We start from the raw sequence: 22,852 nt of genomic DNA on the forward strand, positions 1-22,852 counted from the left end.
CTAGGTCATAAGGATTGCCATCGTTATCTGTCTTTAAGCTACCAACCATATCCATAGCGGATTGGTAACCCTTTTAAAACCAAGTCTTTTATAAGTTGCACTGTATTGAAGAAAAGTAACAGGATTGGAACCAAAGAGATTGGTAATCAGGCATACAAGTCACAGTGCCAATACATTTTACTGTTTTGTTAATTGCTGAACAGATGCTGAATCATGTTTAACTTACCACAGTTTTCTGATGCTGGTCCAACTTTATCATCACAGTATTCCCATCTTTCATTTGGATCTGTCGTGTAACACCAAGGGTGAAAACCTCCATCCGGGTTACGGCAGAAGTTGTGATCTCCCAAACCTCTATTTGGGTACACATATGGTTTTCTTGAATGTTCATGAGGCGTTTGTGATGTCCATTTTTGGCAAGTTTTTCCAGTATTTGTGGTACTAACTGAACCTCTATAATCAATACCGAATGTATTTTCATAACATTCTGAAGAAACAAGAGATAAAATCCAGACAATAACAAAACATCGAAGGGCATATCAATGAATTTCATAAATACGTGTTTGTCATCATCAGTTCGTGAGCTGAGACCAGGCAGTCGGACGATAAATAAATACAAGTGCAGGTTTCCGTGACAGCAACACAGTAAACAATTTAAGGCAACAAATGAAAATCTCTATTCCCTTCAAAATCTGATATAATGTTTACTGTTACTTTTATAGAAAACCCAAATTCAAGCTTGCTTACCTAAGAGTTGGTGCCTCGTTTGTCATGGACCAAATTAAATTAAAATAAAATGTAAGCTTAGTGTATCCCGAAATAAGATTATATGAGAAACAAAGGTCATTATGCAATATCAAAACTCCTAGAATGATGTACATACAGAATATTCAAACTTGTTCTTACCTGGTATTGGCCGAGTCGGTACCTCCTGAGTCGGTACCTCCTGAGTCGGTACCTCCTGAGTCGGTACTTCCTTAGTTGTTACCTCTTGAGTAGTTGCTGGCTTAGTTATACCCGTTTCTGTAAAAAGCATTTATGTAATTTAATAATGTAAATTGGATATTTAATTTCCTTCTTTTCAAGATGTAATATAAAGACAAAGAAAGATATACCCTGGGGATGGAAAGAGCAGTAAAACGTATAAAATATAAACTGGCGTTGTTCGTTTTTAAGATTCTAAATGTCTTATCTGACGTTGTGGATAAATACATTTGACTGTTTGTTAATTGCTGAACAGATGATGAATCATATTTAACCTACCACAATTTTCTGATGCTGGTCCAACTGTATCATCACAGAATTCCCATCTTTCATTTGGATCTGTCGTGTAACACCAAGGGTGAATATCTTCATCAGGATTACGGCAGAAGTTGTGGTCTCCCAAACCTGTGTTTGGATACGCCTCTGGTGTTCTTGAATGTCCATGGGGTGATTGTGATGTCCATTGTTGGCAAGTGTGTCCACTATTGGTGGTACTAACTGAACCTCTATAATCAGCACCATTTTCACTTTCATAACATTCTGAAGAAACAAGAGATTAATAATTCCAGACAATAAAACACATCAAACATATTCTATTTCAAATCATTTTGCTTTCTGTCCGAGTTGTTGGTGATAAAACCGGCAATAAATTCTATTAAATTCATTATTCAATAAAAATTTGAATAACATGTATATGCTTATTATAAAACAAAGAAAGATTTTATGTGAAACATGTTCAAATGGCAATGTATCACAAGCCGTTCAATGATGTACATATAGTATATTAAAACTTGTTCTTACCTGGTATTGGCTGAGTTGGTACCTCCCGAGTAGCTTGCTCAGTTGTGCGAATTTCTGTAAAAAGCATTGTAATAAATGTAAATTGGATATTTCATTTCCTTCTTTTCAATATGTAATATAAAGACAAAGAAAGATAAACTCTAGGGATGGAAAGAGTAGTAAAAACCAATAATGAATCTAAAGGATGTGTGGATGACAGTGGTGATGCTGGTCTATCAGGATGGTATCAACATCTGTCTGTGCCTCTGATGTGATAGTGCCCGTGAACAATATTATTTAATACAAATTATTTGTAAATTGTTTATTTAGCTGTTAGTCATGTTTGAAACTGTACATTACTTATTTGAACCTAACCAAATTCTTTAATAAAATAAGAGTTTTTCAATAGCAATACAGAATGGGAAACAACATAGCTTTCAAAAGCAATACAAGTATTTTATAAGCTTAGGCAGTGGCACTGTATTGGCCAATAGTAACATGAATTGAACCAAAGACTCTGGGATTGGTAATGAAGCATGTCAACCTACACGCCACAATACCAATACATTTGACTGTTTTGTTAATTGCTGAACAGATGCTGAATCATGTTTAACCTACCACAGTTTTCTGATGCTGGTCCAACTGTAGCATCACAGAATTCCCATCTTTCATTTGGATCTGTCGTGTAACACCAAGGGAGAATATCTTCATCAGGATTACGGCAGAAGTTGTGGTTTCCCAAACCTGTGTTTGGATACGCCTCTGGTGTTCTTGAATGTCCATGGGGTGTTTGTGATGTCCATTTTTGACATGTGTGTCCACTATTTGTGGTACTAACTGAACCTCTATAATCAGCACCATTTTCACTTTCATAACATTCTGAAGAAACAAGAGATTAATAATTCCAGACAATAAAACACATCAAACATATTCTATATCAAATCATTTTGCTTTCTGTCCGAGTTGTTGTTTGGTGATAAAACCGGCAATAAATTCTATTAAATTCATTATTCAATAAAAATTTGAATAACATGTATATGCTTATTATAAAACAAAGAAAGATTTTAAGTGAAACATGTTCAAATGCCAATGTATCACAAGCCGTTCAATGATGTACATATAGTATATTAAATGTTCTTACCTGGTATTGCTGGTTCCTCCCGAGTCGGTTCCGCCCGAGTTGTTTCCTCCCGAGTCGGTTCCGTCCGAGTCGGTTCCGTCTGAGTCGGTTCCGCCCGAGTCGGTTCAGCCTGAGTCGGTGCTTGCTCGGTTGTGCCAGTTCCTGTAAAAAGACCATTTACGTTGTAATGTAAATTTGGATGCTTAATTTCCTTCCCTTTAACATGTACTAAAAATGAAAGACAGAGAAGATCAGTACAAACTAATAATTACAAGCCGTACAGATGATGAGTATGATTATAGATACAGTAGCGCAAATTGGCTACGTGGAACTACAAATGAGTAATGTTATGTTAAACAAATGACGCCAACCCACCTCTTTCATAACGGTCAAAACCATAATCCGTCTTTAATCCTCCAGACTGATTCCTATCTTTAGGGCTTAAAACACATTCGTGATTGTTTTTGTCATAATCAAAAGATATACAAGTAAATGATTGTACGTTGTTGCAACGTTTAGCGCAATCTTCTGGTGATACATCGTAGTAATGAACTTTAAGTGTGCTGTAACGATTTACCGTAGACTCTGGATATCTTGTAAATTCTAATAAAGCTAAAGCTAAATTTGAGTAAAGATTAACGTGAATATTAGCGTTATAATTAGTATAGTGGTAAGAAGAATAGAAGGCTACGTATCATAAACTATTCAACGACAAGTAAAGGCGAAACGTTTGGCCACTGATACATAAACTGTTGCGCACTTATCTACTAAGAGGACTGACATACGTAGTTGATGTAAATTGCTCTATTCTCCATCTAATAGGATATTGCTATCATACTCTTGTTTAACATATTTTTTGCGCATGGTATCATATCTAAAAGAATCGAATACATGTCCTTGAAAATTGTATCAAGGTACTATACAATACCCTCTATGTTGGACAGAAGTAAGATAGGATAGTAGACTTGACCACTGCGCTACTGCTGTTGGTCAGAAGTAGGATTAGTGTCAACTTGACCACTGCGCTACTGCTGTTGGTCAAAAGTAGGATAGGATAGTAGACTTGACCACTGCGCTACTGCTGTTGGACAGAAGTAGGATTAGTGTCAACTTGACCACTGCGCTACAAAATCAAATTCCACCTACCACATTCGCTTTCCATGGGAATATAACACAAATCCCATCTTGTGTTTTGATCTGTTGTATAACACCAAGCGAATCCAGAATAACCATCGGGATGACGACAGAAATTGTGATCTCCTAAACCGTTACCGGGACTCTTTTCGGGAGTGTCTGTGTGTTCATGAGGCGTCTGTGATGTCCATTTTTGGCACGTTTTGCCAGACTTTGTGACGCTAACCGTGCCTCTATAATCAGCAGCATCTACTCTTTCGTAGCACTCTTAAAAATACACAATTACGTACACAGTATGAGTACAAACATCTATTTTGGCCAATAAAAATCTTTTAACCTCTTTTGCAAGATACCATTTACAACATCATAATATAGAATATTGATATTTTGATTTAAACCAAGAATGATGAGAAAATATATTTTTTTAATATGTTATCTTTGAGTCTGACAAATGCAGCTTAAAGTTGTGTTAATGGATCTTATCTCCATAATTGAGGCACACACATACTTACCAGAAGCTGGCTGAACTACTGTCGTTGTCTCTGTTGTGGTAAGAATGTCTGTAAAATAACATTTTAATAACAAAATGTGAATACAATATATGCAAATGTATGCATTTAAAAACAGTTAATTTTGGTTTTGTAGAGTTATGATACAGACGTAGTTGAGTTTCGGACTTTACGTGTGATACAGATGTAGATACCACTTAAGTTTATCGATTTGAATTCATATACCTAATTCATAATGATCAAAAGGATTTCCATAATAATCTGTCTTCAAGCCACCGACCATATCCTTATTTTTATCGCTTAGATCACAGTCAAAATCTTCTTTGTAATAATCAAAAGATCGACAAACAAACGATGTTTCTTCAATACAGCGTCTGGCACATTCCTCTGGGAAAACATTGTATAAGTGGCGGTTGTTATGACCTGATATGGCAGAATCTGGATACCTTGTAAATTTTGGCAAATCTATAAAAAAAGGAAAACAATTTAAATGTTAATATACATATTATATTGTACAGCACAATTTATAGTTATATTATTGTTAAAACTGTACATTTAATGTATTATCATTTATTATACTGCCCTTTAAACTTGCCAATTGAGTTGACATTTTAAAGCAAATGGTACCATAGGCACTTACCAGGTTCTATTTCGACTGGTTCGTTTGTTGTGATAGTACCTGTAAAAAACACATTTAAAACAGTGTGAAGCAAAGCAACCCGTTTTAACACTTTACAACATGGCATGCATTTAAATACATTATAATTGGGATTTCTTCAATCAGACATAGTAAATAAAAATACCAAACTACCTCTGTCATAGTCATCATAATGAGCGCCAAAATAATCGGTTTTAATCCACCAACCATGTCTTTATCCTTGTTTACACCAAGACATTGTGTTTCTAGAACTCGCTGTATTGATTTATTACCAATGTACATATGTTCATTTTAATAATTTTAAATTTTACGTTTAGAAACATTTTATATAATTCGTGTTGGATGTATTAAGAGTTAATTTATTATGCTTAAGCTACTTTGAAACTTTCAGTAACTCATCATTGACAATTTTAAATAAGGTATTTAATCTTGGATGACAGAAACAAATATTTGTGTCGTCAGCAAATAAAATAAAATGTTGTAATTTAGAACTATTACGTATTTCATTAACAAAAATAAAAAATAAATGGTGGTCCAAGAATCGATCCTTGGGGAACACCACAAGTTAAACGGGAATGGGAAGAGTTAAACTTATTTAGAGAAGTAAACTGAAAACGATTGGAAAGGTAGTTTTTAATAAGTTTTAAAGGAAGGCCTCTGATACCGTAATTTCTCATTTTTACTTTGTAATTTTTTCAAAGATATCTAAGGCAAAATCTGTTGAGTAATTTTTTCTGAAACCATATTGGCATTTAAATAAAAGTTTGTTTTTAGTTTAAAAAGAAAAAAATCTGTTATGTATGTATGTCAATTTTTTTTAAATATTGTTTTTATGAAGATCAATTTTGTCACTGTATTATTCTTTTTGAGCAGTACGGAAGATTTTGGTAAGTACATTTTGATATTTAACATATTTATCTTTGTTCTTTTGTTTTTTAGATGTAAGAAATGTTGTATATAATTTGTGTTTTTATTTATCGATATATTTAGGCCTAAAGATGTATTGTCCCCTGTTTTTGTTGAATATGCCATTTTAATGTAACATAATAGTTATCCACTTTGACCAAAAAAAAATTGGATAAAAAAAATGTATCTTAACTGACAAAACTGTAATATAAAGCAAAAAATGGTCAAATTGGCTGCCAGCCAATTGGTTTTTGGTTGAATTTAACCATTTATTTTGTCATTTTATAAGTGAAAACATTATTTTTTCCAGGGTTTTTTCTATGGAAGTGATTAACTTTATTAAAACTACAAAATAACATATTCAAAGTCTAATTTAATTAATCTTCATTTTTTATGTTTTTGGGGGACAATACATCTTTAACTAGACCTTAGTTATCCAAGGATTTTTCTCTGGTGCTTAGTTGTGTTAATTGATCTTATCTCCATAATTGAGGCACACACATACTTACCAGAAGCTGGCTTAACTACTGTCGTTGTCTCTGTTGTGGTAGAAATGTCTGTAAAATAACATTTTTTATTACAAAATATGAATACAAGATATGCAAATGTATGCATTTCAAAACAGTTAATTTTGGTAGAGTTATGATACAGATGTACATTTTACATAGCTAAGTTTCGGACATTACGTATGATATACAGATGTAGATACCATTTAAGTTTATTGATTTGAATTCATTTACCTAATTCATAATAATCATACGGATTGCCATAAGTTGGCTTCAAGTGACCGACCATATCCTTATTTTTTTCGCTTAGATAACACTTTAATGTGGTTTTGTCATAATCAAAAGATAGACAAACAAACGATGTTTCTTTAATACATATTTCAGCACATTCTTCTGGGTTAACATGTTCTAATTGGCGGTTGTTATGACCATCAATGGAAAAGTCTGGATACAATTTAAATTTTGACAAATCTACAACAAAAAATGGAAATTTTAATTTTAATTTTATAGGCCTATATACAGTACAATTTAAAATGTATTATTGTTAAAACTGGGCATCTGCGCATTTAATCATCTATCATACTGCCCTTTAAACTTGTCAATTAAGTAGTAGCTGGTAGGATATCGCTGCTGTCAAATGGTACCATAGGTATACTGCACAAATTCTAGTAAATTCATTAATCAATACAAATTTGAATAACATGTATATGCTTAGTATAAAACAAAAAAAGATTTTGTGAAACATGTTCAAATATCAATGTATCACAAGCCGTTCAATGATGTGCATATAGTATAATAACTTGTTTTTACCTCGTATTGTCTGAGTTGGTTCCGCCCGAGTCGGTTCCGCCCGAGTCGGTTCCGCCCGAGTCGGTTCCGCTCGAGTCGGTTCCGCTCGAGTCGGTTCCGCCCGAGTCGGTTCCGCTCGAGTTGGTTCCGCTGGAGTCGGTTCCGCCCGAGTCGATGATTGATCGGTTGTGCCAGTTCCTGTAAAAAAAATTAATGTTCTAATGTAAATTTGGATGCTTAATTTCCTTCCCTTTAGCATGTAATAAAAATGACATCAGTACAAACCAATAATTACAAGCTCTACAGATGAGTATTACAACCTTTTCCGTACGGGACAAATTATAGATACAACAGTAGCGCGAATTGGCTACGTGAGACTACAAATGTAATGTTATGTTAAACAAATTAATATTTCACCCAAATTTTGACCTATTTCAAACCCTCTTTTACCCTTATTTATTTATTTGTTTGTTTGTCTTGTCTTTGTCTATACTTGGTCTCTTGCGTAGTGTATGTACCGTCTGTAACCCCTGTTTGTCTCTGTCTATGAACATTTGATCCAAATTTTTTTATACAACTTTTTTCCTGGTGGAACCTGTCGTAAAGCTCTTTGAGCTTATTTGTGTTTTCTCCAGATACAATGCATTTATATTAACTTGATTCATACTTTGTCAACATATTTTGAAATTTGCTTTGTATAAATAAATGAATGAATGAATGAATGAAAATGACGCCAACCCACCTCTTTCATAACGGTCAAAACCATAATCCGTCTTTAATCCTCCAGACTGCTTCTTATCTTTAGGGCTTAAAACACATTCGTGATTGTTTTTGTCATAATCAAAAGATATACAAGTAAATGATTGTACGTTGTTGCAACGTTTAGCGCAATCTTCTGGTGATACATCGTAGTAATGAACTTTAAGTGTGCTGTAACGATTTACCGTAGACTCTGGATATCTTGTAAATTCTAATAAAGCTGAAGCTAAATTTGAGTAAAGATCAACGTGAATATTAGCGTTATAATTAGTATAGTGGTAAGAAGAATAGAAGGCTACGTAACATAAACTATTCAACGACACCAGTAAAGGCGAAACGTTTGGCCACTGATACATAAACTGTTGCGCACTTATCTACTAAGAAGACTGACATACGTAGTTGATGTAAATTGCTCTATTCTCCATCTAATAGGATATTGCTATCATACTCTTGTTTAACATATTTTTTGCGCATGGTATCATATCTAAAAGAATCGAATACATGTCCTTGAAAATTGTATCAAGGTACTATACAATACCCTCTATGTTGGACAGAAGTAAGATAGGATAGTAGACTTGACCACTGCGCTACTGCTGTTGGTCAGAAGTAGGATTAGTGTCAACTTGACCACTGCGCTACTGCTGTTGGTCAAAAGTAGGATAGGATAGTAGACTTGACCACTGCGCTACTGCTGTTGGACAGAAGTAGGATTAGTGTCAACTTGACCACTGCGCTACAAAATCAAATTCCACCTACCACATTCGCTTTCCATGGGAATATAACACAAATCCCATCTTGTGTTTTGATCTGTTGTATAACACCAAGCGAATCCAGAATAACCATCGGGATGACGACAGAAATTGTGATCTCCTAAACCGTTACCGGGACTCTTTTCGGGAGTGTCTGTGTGTTCATGAGGCGTCTGTGATGTCCATTTTTGGCACGTTTTGCCAGACTTTGTGACGCTAACCGTGCCTCTATAATCAGCAGCATCTACTCTTTCGTAGCACTCTTAAAAATACACAATTACGTACACAGTATGAGTACAAACATCTATTTTGGCCAATAAAAATCTTTTAACCTCTTTTGCAAGATACCATTTACAACATCATAATATAGAATATTGATATTTTGATTTAAACCAAGAATGATGAGAAAATATACTTTTAGTATGTTATCTTTGAGTCTGACAAATGCAGCTTAAAGTTGTGTTAATGGATCTTATCTCCATAATTGAGGCACACACATACTTACCAGAAGCTGGCTGAACTACTGTCGTTGTCTCTGTTGTGGTAAGAATGTCTGTAAAATAACATTTTAATAACAAAATGTGAATACAATATATGCAAATGTATGCATTTAAAAACAGTTAATTTTGGTTTTGTAGAGTTATGATACAGATGTATTTAACATTTTACGTAATTGAGTTTCGGACTTTACGTATGATATAGATGTAGATACCACTTAAGTTTATCGATTTGAATTCATATACCTAATTCATAATGATCAAAAGGATTTCCATAATAATCTGTCTTCAAGCCACCGACCATATCCTTATTTTTATCGCTTAGATCACAGTCAAAATCTTCTTTGTAATAATCAAAAGATCGACAAATAAACGATGTTTCTTCAATACAGCGTCTGGCACATTCCTCTGGGAAAACATTGTATAAGTGGCGGTTGTTATGACCTGATATGGCAGAGTCTGGATACCTTGTAAATTTTGGCAAATCTATAAAAAAAGGAAAACAATTTAAATGTTAATATACATATTATACTGTACAGCACAATTTATAGTTATATTATTGTTAAAACTGTACATTTAATGTATTATCATTTATTATACTGCCCTTTAAACTTGCCAATTGAGTTGACATTTTAAAGCAAATGGTACCATAGGAATACGGCACTTACCAAGTTCTATTTCAACTGGTTCGTTTGTTGTGATAGTACCTGTAAAAAACACATTTAAAACAGTGTGAAGCAAAAATTACATTGTTAAAACTTATTTAAATAAACTATAATTGGGAGTTTTAGTCACAGATATAGTAAATATTAACCATGTCAGAAAACTACAGGTGCATAATTAAATATACCATCGCTAAAAATAAATTGGCCTTCAAACAATCTCCTCAACGATTTCCTGGTTCACGTTCGTACGATTTCCTGGTGCACGTTCGTACCATTTCTAACCGGATAGTTCATGTCGGAGACAGGTACCGTATTAGAACGTTCTATCTCATATCTAGGTACCTCCAGGAGTAAAGCTGTTTAATCACTTAAATTAATAACTCTTGTATAGTTATAATGTTATATTTAACACAAAATTCAAATGCAACGCTTATGTAGAATGTTGTTAAGTATCGATATATTTCATTTTGTTTTTAATAAGAAAGTTGTACAATAGGCCTACATAGGCCTACATATTAAATAAACAATGATTTTCCTCACAACACACTTTTATAATCGAATAAAGAAGTAGTACTGTGTGTAATTTTAGTTCAAATAAAAATACCCAACTACCTCTTTCATAGTGGTCGTAATGAGTGCCAAAATAATCTGTTTTTAAGCCACCGACCATGTCCTTATCCTTTTCACTTAAGTGACAATCACCCTCATCAACTTTATAATCAAAAGATCGACACACAAACGTTGCTTCTTGATTACATCGTTCAGCACATTCCTCTGGTGAAACGTCATACAGATCTTTGTTGTTGTAACCATATATTGCAGCGTTTGGATATCTTGTGTAATCTAATAAGATTGAATCTAAAAAAAGTGGAAAGTAACATTTGTAAATGTACTGTATATGTGTCTACAAACCTAATTGAGCGTGGTTCTCACTAGAGACGCAATGCAAGGACGTACGCGCAACGCAAGCGAGTTGACCAATGATAAGCCACTGTTCGAATAATCCATCGCTTGTGATTGGTCAAATCACTTACGTTGCGTTACGTCCTTGCGTTGCGTTGCGTCGCTAGTGGGAACCAAGCTTTAGCGTGCAACGTATAAGTAAAATAAGGTCGTTATATATAAATTATACTTAATTCTGAACACAATAGAAATACTTCTGTATGGATCTCCTTCAAAGATAAACTATCTCAGCGCGATCGTTATCGTCCTATATGAACATGCCTCTGATGAGCATCTAATAACGATAAATTAGCAAACCTAGTCATACAGTATTCTTTCGCTTGTGCAGTTCAAGTTGAAGAATGTTTTATTCAATTTCACTAATAATCTAATATTTACTTTTTATTTTAATAGATATACCGCACTACATCTAGAAAGAAGTTTATACTTGATAAACTGTATCAAGTGAAACCTTACCGGATTGTGTTGTTTCTGCTTCAGTCATGGTTGTACCTGCTGAAAAGATTGTAGAGAGGTATTTATAATGATTAATTGTTACACGTTCATAAAATGGTACTTTATTTAACAAAATATGGTTTTTATTTAGACTTCAGATCGGTTATTGTTATTAATAATCAAATATGTTAAATGAAAATGACCCATAGAGAAATAAAGATTACCTGCAGTTGGTGCTTCCGTTGGGATGAAAACTGTAAAAAAAGTATATAAATATAAATATAGTTAATACCCAGTGTCCATAAAAAATGTCATATTGGACTTTTGTTGCAAATACAGTACAAAATAAAATATAAAAACATTACAAAAGTAAATCAATGAGGCAGGATCACCTAAAAGTTATAAATAAATATAACCGTCGAGAGGTCTCCACATAGAAATACTTACATGAAATGAATAACATACATAAAAAAACTCATAGTAGGCTAATTATAAATATATTAAACCTACCTCTCTGATAATAATCGATCGGGATATTTTTAAAATAATTTAACTCTAAACCACCACGAACCATATCCTTAGTTACTGAACTTAATTCACAGTTTCTATCTTCTCTGTAGTATTCAAAAGAGCGGCAAGTAAAAGACGTTTGCTCATTACACTTTTTGGCGCAGACGTCTATCGAAACACCCGTCAAATACATACTGTTCTGACCAGGTAAAGCGTGATCGGGATATACTCTGTAGTTTAATAAGGCTGAGTCTGAAATAAAAAAATTAAAAATGAGTATTAAATGCGAACATTGCAATGAAAGGAGATGTAATGACCCAAGTATATTACTTCAAAATGTGAAAATAATCAGCGTTGTTAATTACCCACTTTCTTACAAGAAGATTAAGGATACATAATCCCATATTTTACCGCAAGCCATACGCATTTTAAGCGGAAAAGGATGAAATAACTAATATGCCCTATCTCAGTGCTACAAAGACGACGACGATAATGATTTTAAACAAAGAAACTTGACTCAAAGCAGGCTATTTTGTATTTTTCTTGAATTAAATACTTTGAATATACATACCTCTTTCATAATGGTCAATATGATCAACATTTGTCCTTAAGCCACCAACCGCCGTCTCCTTATCATATCTACTTAATCTGCATTCATGATTGCTTACGTCATAATCAAATGATCGACAAATAAACGTATATGCTTCATTACATTGTTTAGCGCATTCTTCTGGTGAGACATTGTTCAGTTGTATGTTGTTGTAAGAATATATCTCAGAGTTTGGATATCTTGTGTAATCTAGTAAAGCTGAATCTAAAAGGTAGAAAGTAACATTTGTTATTGTACTGGGTATAACAATCTGACCAACTTTGCTTTGATGGTCAAACTTGGCTGGTTTGCAGAATTAAACCTGCCTAAATGTGGGTGTTCAGAGAAATGTTGTTGAACAAGCCAATTTGTTTTTGTTTTCTTTGTTAAAATGAATACCATACCACAATATCTTACCTCTTTCGTAATGATCAAACGGATTGCCAATATAATCTGTCTTTAAGCCATCGACCATATCCTTATTTTTATCGCTTAGGTCACACTCCCGATCTTCTTTGTAATAATCAAAAGATAGACAAATGAACGATGTTTCTTGATTACAGTGTTTAGCACATTCTTCTGCAGAAACATTGTTCAGGTGGATGTTGTTGTGACCATATATGGCAGAGTCTGGATATCTTAAATATTGTGGCACAGCTACAGTAAATGAAGAAACGTGCAAAATAATGATTTAAAGAGAAGTCTATAACCCTAAAATAAAGGATGAATTAGTTCATAAACCTTTCGAAATGTCATCATACTTTTACACTTGTTAAGATTGAGTTATATAACTTTAAAATCGGGCGGTGCCTGTGGCAGGTCGATGAAAGGTCTACTATCCATAAGCAACACTGTGGGCATGTGATGATGCGTATTTTCATTTTCTACTATAAAAAAAACAACATACACATTGCCATATACTTACAAGGTGCTGGTTTAACTGGTTCGTCTCTTGTGATATTACCTGTAAAAAATATTTGATAAAGTGTTTCGTTTTTACATGGTAGTACTCAATAAACATGTGTAATGCAACGACATTCATTTTAAATGTAATGATATTGGGGACTTTAAAAAAAAATAAATCTCTTCCTAGTGCAGTCAGTGGCCCAATACGCTACGTCTCCTCCGTATTTGCATGTTTAACAACTGAATTTGTAAAGGGGTACATAAAGAAAGACGAACAGTTAAAAGGAGACTTTAAACGAGTCAATTTATTAATTTGGTTTTGTTTTGGTCCAAGTAAATGTATACGCTGCATGCTGCTAATTACCTCTTTCGTAATAGTCATAATGGCTAGAAACATAATCTGTCTTTAAACCACCAACCATGTCCTTATCCTTTTCACTTAAGTTACATTCCTTATTATTGACGTCATAATCAAACGATCGACAAACAAACGACGTCTCTTGGTTGCAGTGTTGGGCACATTCTTCTGGTAGAACATCGTAGTAATGTAGGTTGTTATAGCCGTATATTGCAGCGTACGGGTGTTTTGTATAATCTAATAAAATGGTATCTAAAAAATGGAAACTAAATTAATTGTATACTAGGTAAACGCGGCCAATTTTCCAAAAACTAATTTACATAGAGTGAGTGAATGAGGGAGGTGTAATGTTGATACAATTGTGTTTATGACTGCCTAATATCCTTGTTAGCCTGTAGTGTATACATCGGTTCAAAAAGTGGAAGAATTCACTTTAAATTGAATCTTTGATTTGAAAAATCATTTAGAAAATACATACAAAATAATAACATTGACTACTATCATTAGAAAAATACATTTGAGTTACGGTGAGTTAACTTATAGCTATTTTTTCCTTACTATTTTTAATATACTTTAAAATACAATGAGTTTACGAAACAGATCACGATCGCAAATCAATCTTCATCATCTAGTTGTCTTAAGAATCGTGATATAATCTTTGTTCATACCATAATGTTTCATAAACTCAATGTTTAAATAGGTAAACTTATCAACCCAAATATTACCTGATACTGTTGCTGCTAGACTTCTACAGTCATCTTTCTGTATCCCGAGAAAGCAGAATTCCCACGTAATATAATAATCGGTTGAATAACACCAAGCGAAAGCTTTTCCATCTGGATTACGGCAATAATTGTGATCTCCCAAACCTCCGTAGGGATAGTCTTCGATATCGAAGTTCCATGCTGACGTCCATTTCTTGCAAGCAGTGCCAGATTTGGTCACGCCAACCGTACCTCTATAATCAGAAGCATCTACTCTGTCGTAGCATTCTACCAGAAGATGATAGTTTCAGATTCAGATTCGATTTATTAAGTCATTCATACATAGTATAATAATAATTGTTTTCTTGGCAGAAAAACACAAGCAAAACAATACACACATAATATTTACATTCGTGATCAACATGGAACTTTACAACTGATCAAGCAATATAAAATATAGGCTAAAGACCTAATGACCTATCTTTTGAACTAATTTTTTAAACTGAAATTGATATATTATCTTTACTACTATAATTACTACTTTTGTGGATAATTTAAAACAATGATATAGTTTTTAACAAAAACGAATCATATGCTAAATAACATGCGGATCATCTGAGCATCAACCAATCGCCGTATATGACACAGTGACTTCACATCTTATACGAACAGTTCTTCAATACAAGAAACATTCATTGCTTAATTACTAGATTAATACCATCTCCTGAAAGAAGACAGTCATAGCATTATGCTGCCTCATCACCCTATTTTGTCCATAACTTACCTCTTTCCAAAAAGTCTGGGCTGCTGCTGAGCGACCAGGACGACAAATCTGAAATACGCAACAAATCAAACTTGTATTTTGTCGTGACTTCACGAAGAAACGCATAGAGATGCGCGAGAAAAAACGTTATTATTTTTTAGTCCGGTCACAAGCTGTAGCTCCACATACTATCTATTTCCAAGGTATCATAGGAATATTTGGTAACACAGTACAAGTTCTCATTTACATCACATTTAGCGTCTTTATCATGTAAGGTTAGGTTGAGGGTTAGGTTACTGATATATGTGAAACACGGAAATAGACACAATACCGAGAATCGGTAGATAGATGTTATAAGTTAGCGTACGGTACTCTAATAGTGACCAATATACAATAATACGCGTTCTCGATCATCCGGGTGCTATTCCACCCGGGGAGTATATTTGTATTACGAGTATCATTATCTACTTATCGTTGAGAATTTAAATCTACACATCATCAGGCCATGTATCAATTTTCTTTAAAAAATCATAAAAAGAAGGAATTCTCATGGTAGTAGGCCTAAATGTATGTTTATGATGTAAATTAGTTTTACAAAAACTATCCCGTATAACAATTTCGGCACAAAAATGACATACAAAACAATACAGTTAAACGAAATGGCAATAACTGTAAAACCAAACATAGCAACTGCAAAAAGAGTTTTCTTTTAACATAAATAGGCGGCCTACATATGATATGATTTTAATAACTCAGAGAAATACAAATTGTGATTCAACTTAACAAATTTTTATTAAAATTTAGAAAATATATTTACTTACCACAACTATCACGAGGGTTTCCGATGTTACAGTACTCCCACACTACAGATGGGTCTGTTGTGTAACACCACACGGTGTCCTTCCCATCTGGATTACGGCATTCATTAGATGTTAGACTGTCATCCGGGTAGTTTTCCCGCGTTTCGGAATGCGCGTGAGGCGTTTGTGACGACCATTCTTGACACAAAATCCCAGACCTTGTATATCTGGCATATCCTCTATAATCGGAACCATCTTCTCTTTCAAAACACTCTGAATATAAAAGTATTTTAATAACTGCAAACTTTATGTTTATTAATCCTGTCTACTTTGTCTTGTTTATTATGTTAAGCCTAGTCTACTCTGATTTAGTTTTTAATCTCGAGCCAGGTGTTCCAACTTATGCCAGTGTAAACCAGTCAACTTTGAAAAACTCAGTTTCATACAAAATCATGCCGCATCGCAACGTAACGACGCATCGCAACGTAACGACGCATCGAAAGAGAATTAAGCTCTGTCTACACTATCAAACTAGTTTGACAAAAAAAAGTGTGATGTGCCCAAATATGGTAGTGATAATGCCTCATCGTACTTTATCATAATTAGGCCTATATGTTGCATATATTATTTCAATAAACATTTCTTTAAAACTGAAATTGCTGTTTTTGTTTCTTTTCTTGCATTGCATTATGGGACCTAAATCATATATCTTAAATCTATCGTACTGTACGTCAGTTGTAATATATAATATAATAAATAAATATAGGCTACAACTATAATTACAGTACATAGTCTATCATTAAAATTAAAAATTAAAAGCATTATTATTATTTATTCAGGCAAAAGATGCATTTTACAAAATATAATACAAATCAACAAATTAAACAAACACGACTCAAGAAGAAATATAAAACCATAGTCACTAGCTGCCAGGAAAGCACAAAAGCAGCCTAAGCCACTGTTACCAATTAGGTGTGTATCTCCAACCAGTGACTACTAAATAACTAATAATATAAATAATATAGATGATGACTTAAAGTTAAAATATTAAAAGAATTACTTTATTATATTAAGGATATAGTATATATGTAAATGATAAAATAAATTATAAATAAAATTTACAATAAATAAAATTTACATTAAGACTAAAACAATTATAATAATTATGAAGCAACAACGTAAAGAAATAGGAAAAAAAATATATGTAGGCCTATGCCTATTTCTAATTATACAACTCAATAGCCATTGCTTCCAGATACCGTAAATCTTAAATCTTCTAATAGTAACCCACCTTATAAGTCAATCTATAATAATAACCCACTACTCTAATAGTAACCCATGGGGGTTACTATTATAGAGTCACACAAACTTATGATGCAGCCGTATTTTGAAAATAAGGAGATAATGCATGTTGATCAGAGTGGTGGAGGATTGAGTGTTTTTGAGTATATAAAATAAAGTTAGAGTTCAACCAAATTTATTTATTCGTACTGTTTTATTATTTTGTTATGAGTTGCTGACCGGAAAAGTTGGGGGTGGGTTACTATTTCCAGGTACCTAATTTAAGATTAGTAATAGTGATATATAATATAATATATAGTATAACCCACTACTCTAATAGTAACCCACCCTAAAAAACAATCAAAGAATACAGGGTTACAATTAGAAGATTTACGGTAGTAATAACCGATTATCACTAATTACTAATCACTTTTAAAAATATATAAATATCTTTTTCAAATTGACATATTGTGAGATCATCATCTTTATAACAATCTGTAAATTACTTCCTTCTTCATAGCTGAGATTGTTTTAATGTTTGCAACATTTTACATAAACTTGGTGGTACCTAATGGTCTCAATGCCGGTCATCATCTTACCCCGGAATAGGTATATGTGTTTGCTTTCTTCATAAGAACTGTTTTCTTATAGAATTACTGCATTAAATATGAAATTCTGTCGGTAAGAATAAAATCAAAAGAAATAATACTTACGGTAATAAACAAATCTAGCACTACATTGGTAAATTAGCGCAAGTAATAATAGTAATGTAGACGCCAGGTAACTCATCTTAGGCATCATGTCCTATAATGTCGAATTACTGTATCGTCTGATCTTCAGTGAATCGTCTGCTTATAACCGTTCGATACTCATGATCCGGTTACATTGCATCCTCTTGGTGCCTGGTTCTACCTGTTTTTCAGCGCGGCAGGGTACGAAGGATGCTCCGAAGGTTAAATAATGTTTTAAATAAGTAAAAGGTCACCTTTTGTGTGGGGTGAAACAAAGGTGGTGAAGATCAATAAAAAAAAAGAAGACACGCACACAATCTGGTACCACCTGTATTTACCTTATTTCTTTGTATGCATCATGCAAGGATTAGAATTTAGTAAAATGATGGGGATTAAACTTACAACATACCGATACTAGAGAACTAAATAGGCCTAACAACCCAATTATCTATCAGTTGACAAAAAGTGTGATATGCCCAAATATGGTAGTATCGTATGCTATGACATCATCGTCACATTTGGTTGTCACATAACGTTTGGTAGTGTAGTAAGAGGTCCATGGTAAGAGCTATGTTTAACGCTTCCCGACCCCACCCGCGCATGCCCCCACCCCTCCCCATCAGGGTTGTTTGGCCAGGCGCCACCTGCACTGATATGGTCACGGAAGACATTGTGGAGGCAATCCGGACCAGATCCCAATTCTGGACCATTTTTAGGCCGGGGGAAGATGATGAAATGACTTTTTCCTTCTCAACGGAAACTACATAATGTTTATATATAAACAATATACACATTAATACATTAGACAAAATAAAAACATTTAGCATGCACAATTAGAAACCATCCTGTCAAAACAAAATTATGGAAACAAATCGTGGAAATCGTTCAAGAGAGAGGATTACCCAGATAGCAAGTAAACGTTTGATTGGATCCGTTGTTTTATGACCGTTATGTTGATAACGTTGTTATAACGTTGTTTTGACATTTACAAACGTTTTGTAGTGCAAACGTATAAATAACGTAAACTGAATGTTTGTATACATGTTTGTAGAACTTCACGATTCAACGTTTCCCATAGAACCGTTAAAGTACAAACGTACATTCAACGTTAGAAGTACGCTGGGAAGCTAATCATTTTTAATTTTGGAAGTAAGCTCTTGGCGGAAAAATCTTTGATTTCTCTTGATTTGATTTGAGGTGCTGAGGCGGTTAAGTTAATAATAACATGGAGGAAATATATCCTCCATGATAATAATAATAATAATAATAATAACACTAATAATAATAATAGCGATTACATGATTATGTTGTTATGGCGTTTTAAGCAAGATAACTTCCCGTTCATATAAATGATATCTATTCCAAATCAAATCAACCTTGGGTGAATTGACTATTTCTTCCTTTAAAAACACAAATAGGTTTTCTTCTCACGCCACAGTACAAAATACATGTACACAGGCATGTAAATAGTAAGGAGACTAGTATTGGATATTAATACGAACAATAAATATCATGCATTATAATATTAATTCCACCTCGTTAAAAATAGAGCAGTCGGTCTTTCAACTCATAAAATATTCTCACCATCCAACTACTAAACATTCATTTTTTGTATAGGCCTAGGCCTACTATTTTATTGAATGAACTCTCTAGACTAGTACACCTCATTTTAAAATAATCAGAAATTTAAACAGTTGAAAACATTCAACTGTATTTTTATGATAAGCCCTATGGTACCTATTCGTATTAATTTTATTTACTTTAATGATATTAATATTTATATTTGCTAATTAATAGCATTCGAAATGTTGACATGCCAATTTCATTTAAATTTGTCATAGCAAAATATTGAAATCAATTGTTTGTAGGCCTAACATATTTATTTTGTTGTAACTGTATTACTGAAGTAAATTATTCAAATTATTGTATAGTTGCCTAAGTTATCCAAGTAACGTTCTCTTTATCCAAAACATCTTCGTTCATCCGTACCGTCTTTACAGTCGTTCTCGCCGTCGCACACCCACGATCGCGGAATGCACACTCCAACGTCACACTTATGTTGATCCTCATAACAATCTTTACATAGCGTAGCGCCCTCGTCTGAGTTATCCGGGCAATCTTTCTCCGCATCACATACGTAACTAAAACAAAAGTAAAATTGACGGAAATGATAACACTACTTTTCAGACATACAAGTTTGCGCCGTACGAAGATATTTCAAAAGGGAATTATAATTATTTTAATAGCGTCCTCTGGTTTGATTTATTTTTTTATAAAATAGTATAGCGCCATCTATAGTTTAGATATGCTTTTATAAAAACTTCCAATCGGTTTAATTATTCCCATTTTTTTTTGTCTGAATAGACACAAAAAAGGGGGAAAACAATGAAAAGCCTACTCTTTGTTGATGCATTCTCCTGAACTACATGTAAAAAACTTTGAAGAGTCACATCCGCTCGGTGGTGGAGTGTTGTTACCGCCGCCGCCACCACCGTTGCAATTCATCTCATCGCTTCCACCATCCCAGCAGTCATCATCCCCATCACAAACCCAAATGTCTGGCACGCAAGAAACTGGGCCACTGGCACACTGAAAGTAGTTGTCTGGACAGTTGCTAGAGAGGCCTACTAAAGAACGAATTAAACGTGTTAGACTAAAATTACGAACAAGAAAGGGGGAAAACAATGAAAAGCCTACTCTTTGTTGATGCATTCTCCTGAACTACATGTAAAAAACTTTGAAGAGTTGCGTTGCGCGCACGTCCTTTACTTGCGTAGTGTCCAATGATCGTTGACATTTCAGAGAAATGAGGTAGTAAGAAATAACAAAAAAATAGCCAATTGTCACATTTATAAGAATGGAAATAAGAACATTAAGTGACCGTTTTGAATCTTACCTCCACTAGCAGTCGCCAAATTAAATGACAGTGTTACTGTCAATGTTACCAACAATACGATCCCCAACATGTTATTATGTGTGCGCGAAATTGTAATGTATTGTTTTATATTTGTTCTTACTTATAATCTTATCTTATAGTGAAAATGCCCATCTGCTAAGTCCACGTTGTGTATACTGTTTTATATGTGTTCTCACTTGCTATCTTATCTATACTGAAAATGCCCATCTGCCAAGTCCACGTTGCAACAGCCACGAGATATACCGTTACATTTCAAACGTGGACTTTATTATCAGTATTCAATTTGCATTTTTGTCCCTTAATGTGGCATTGTAATTATGGACCATTTATAATAATAACTTTATTGTAAATGCTATTTATTTAAATGCTATTTATGTACAATATGCTTATAAATTAATGCAATACAGTACGTTTATAAAATTGATTTATATATACTGTTATATATATATACTGTTATATAATTATATACTGTTATATATATATACTGTTATATATATACTGTTATATATACTGTTATATATACTGTTATATATATACTGTTATATATACTGTTATATATACTGTTATATATACTGTTATATATACTGTTATATATACTGTTATGTATACTGTTATATATACTGTTATATATACTGTTATGTATACTGTTATGTATACTGTTATGTATACTGTTATATATAACAGTATATATAACAGTATACTACTAATCATATAATGTATAATTCCATATTTATAGACCAGTGTGCTGGTCACTGGTCAAAGGTTTATAAAATAACTATCCACTGACCAATGAAAACTTTGGATTTTGTAAAAGCAAGCAATAAAAGGAACAAATAAAAAAACATTTTAAAAATCTAAACCCGTATTTTCCATCCAGGTAGCTTTTTCAGGTGGTTTTGTAATTACGTAGGCCTAATCCCTTTCTATTTATATACACCAACCTATGAATTATATGGAATTAAAATTAAATCAAATATTTGATCCAAAATAAAAGAACCTCGACCTTATTATATTAACAACCGAGTACATCGGACAGTTTAACGAGAAAAAATATATAATAAAATACACCCCCGCCGTATCGATGGGTTTATTCACGGATTACTTTAATACCTCAGTCTGGCCAGAGTGGTTTATTTATTTAATTATTGGTCATCACTTTTTTATTCTGTCCATGATGATTTCCGTCCTCCGAGTTCAAATGTTTGTCCAGGGTCTGTTTCGAGGTTGATTCCCAAAAACATCGGGCAACGGATTACACCCGTAGGGTAAAGGAATGTTTGGTTAGCGCGAAAATCTCATGAATTTCGCATGAGCACGTAAACGTATGACGTCAACATTCTACTCGTCTGCATATTATTAGAGTTGCGTTAACGTACTTAAAGCGTACCTGCTGTCGTCATTGGATATCATAACAGTATACATAACAGTATATATAACAGTAAACACAAGAGGCAAAGAACATTAATTCTAAACCGCCCGGTGATATACTGAAATTTTTAATTAATTAATTTGAAACGATATAGATGAGGAAATCTGTGAGAATGAGAAAAAGTCGCTCCAACCGAGACTCGAACTCGGACCGCCTGCTTGATATGCAGATGTCCTAACCATTAGACCACTGGGGCTTTCATGGTATTGTTCGAACTCGATTGGATAACGACTCTTTAACATTCTCGGCGTGGTACGGCGGAACAGCACTAGTCCTCAGTTGTACGCACGCGCAACAGAGATCAAATTGATACGCCCTCATCTGTTATATAATTATATTATACAGATATTGACTGCTTAGAGGTTAAATATAAGATTTGACATCCCCGAGGGAATGATATTAAGTTCGAG

General features: G+C 33.7%; 1 protein-coding gene across 1 annotated transcript in view; it reads right to left on the reverse strand.

Annotated features, from left to right (window-relative positions):
* LOC140051079 (uncharacterized) overlaps positions 1-18,192 on the reverse strand; it is a 29,254-nt gene extending 11,062 nt beyond the window's left edge. Inside the window, exons 1-31 of the mRNA XM_072096173.1 lie at positions 18,079-18,192; positions 16,106-16,357; positions 15,306-15,353; positions 14,543-14,809; positions 13,824-14,069; positions 13,479-13,517; positions 12,971-13,210; positions 12,536-12,778; positions 11,965-12,216; positions 11,679-11,708; positions 11,476-11,514; positions 10,669-10,914; positions 10,060-10,098; positions 9,638-9,877; positions 9,400-9,447; positions 8,902-9,156; positions 8,129-8,371; positions 7,408-7,584; positions 6,832-7,068; positions 6,601-6,648; positions 5,168-5,206; positions 4,753-4,992; positions 4,531-4,578; positions 4,031-4,285; positions 3,260-3,502; positions 2,906-3,046; positions 2,383-2,643; positions 1,786-1,839; positions 1,264-1,524; positions 907-1,023; positions 227-487 (exon numbers count right to left, since the gene is read on the reverse strand). Of these exons, the coding sequence (XP_071952274.1) occupies positions 227-487; positions 907-1,023; positions 1,264-1,524; positions 1,786-1,839; positions 2,383-2,643; positions 2,906-3,046; positions 3,260-3,502; positions 4,031-4,285; positions 4,531-4,578; positions 4,753-4,992; positions 5,168-5,206; positions 6,601-6,648; positions 6,832-7,068; positions 7,408-7,584; positions 8,129-8,371; positions 8,902-9,156; positions 9,400-9,447; positions 9,638-9,877; positions 10,060-10,098; positions 10,669-10,914; positions 11,476-11,514; positions 11,679-11,708; positions 11,965-12,216; positions 12,536-12,778; positions 12,971-13,210; positions 13,479-13,517; positions 13,824-14,069; positions 14,543-14,809; positions 15,306-15,353; positions 16,106-16,357; positions 18,079-18,166 (5,197 nt within the window). The 5' untranslated portion in view covers positions 18,167-18,192. The remainder of the gene's footprint in view (positions 1-226; positions 488-906; positions 1,024-1,263; positions 1,525-1,785; positions 1,840-2,382; positions 2,644-2,905; positions 3,047-3,259; positions 3,503-4,030; positions 4,286-4,530; positions 4,579-4,752; positions 4,993-5,167; positions 5,207-6,600; positions 6,649-6,831; positions 7,069-7,407; positions 7,585-8,128; positions 8,372-8,901; positions 9,157-9,399; positions 9,448-9,637; positions 9,878-10,059; positions 10,099-10,668; positions 10,915-11,475; positions 11,515-11,678; positions 11,709-11,964; positions 12,217-12,535; positions 12,779-12,970; positions 13,211-13,478; positions 13,518-13,823; positions 14,070-14,542; positions 14,810-15,305; positions 15,354-16,105; positions 16,358-18,078) is intronic.
* Positions 18,193-22,852: the final 4,660 nt, after the last annotated feature.

This window comes from Antedon mediterranea, chromosome 1 (genome assembly GCF_964355755.1).
Source record: "Antedon mediterranea chromosome 1, ecAntMedi1.1, whole genome shotgun sequence".
Lineage (NCBI taxonomy): Eukaryota > Metazoa > Echinodermata > Crinoidea > Comatulida > Antedonidae > Antedon > Antedon mediterranea.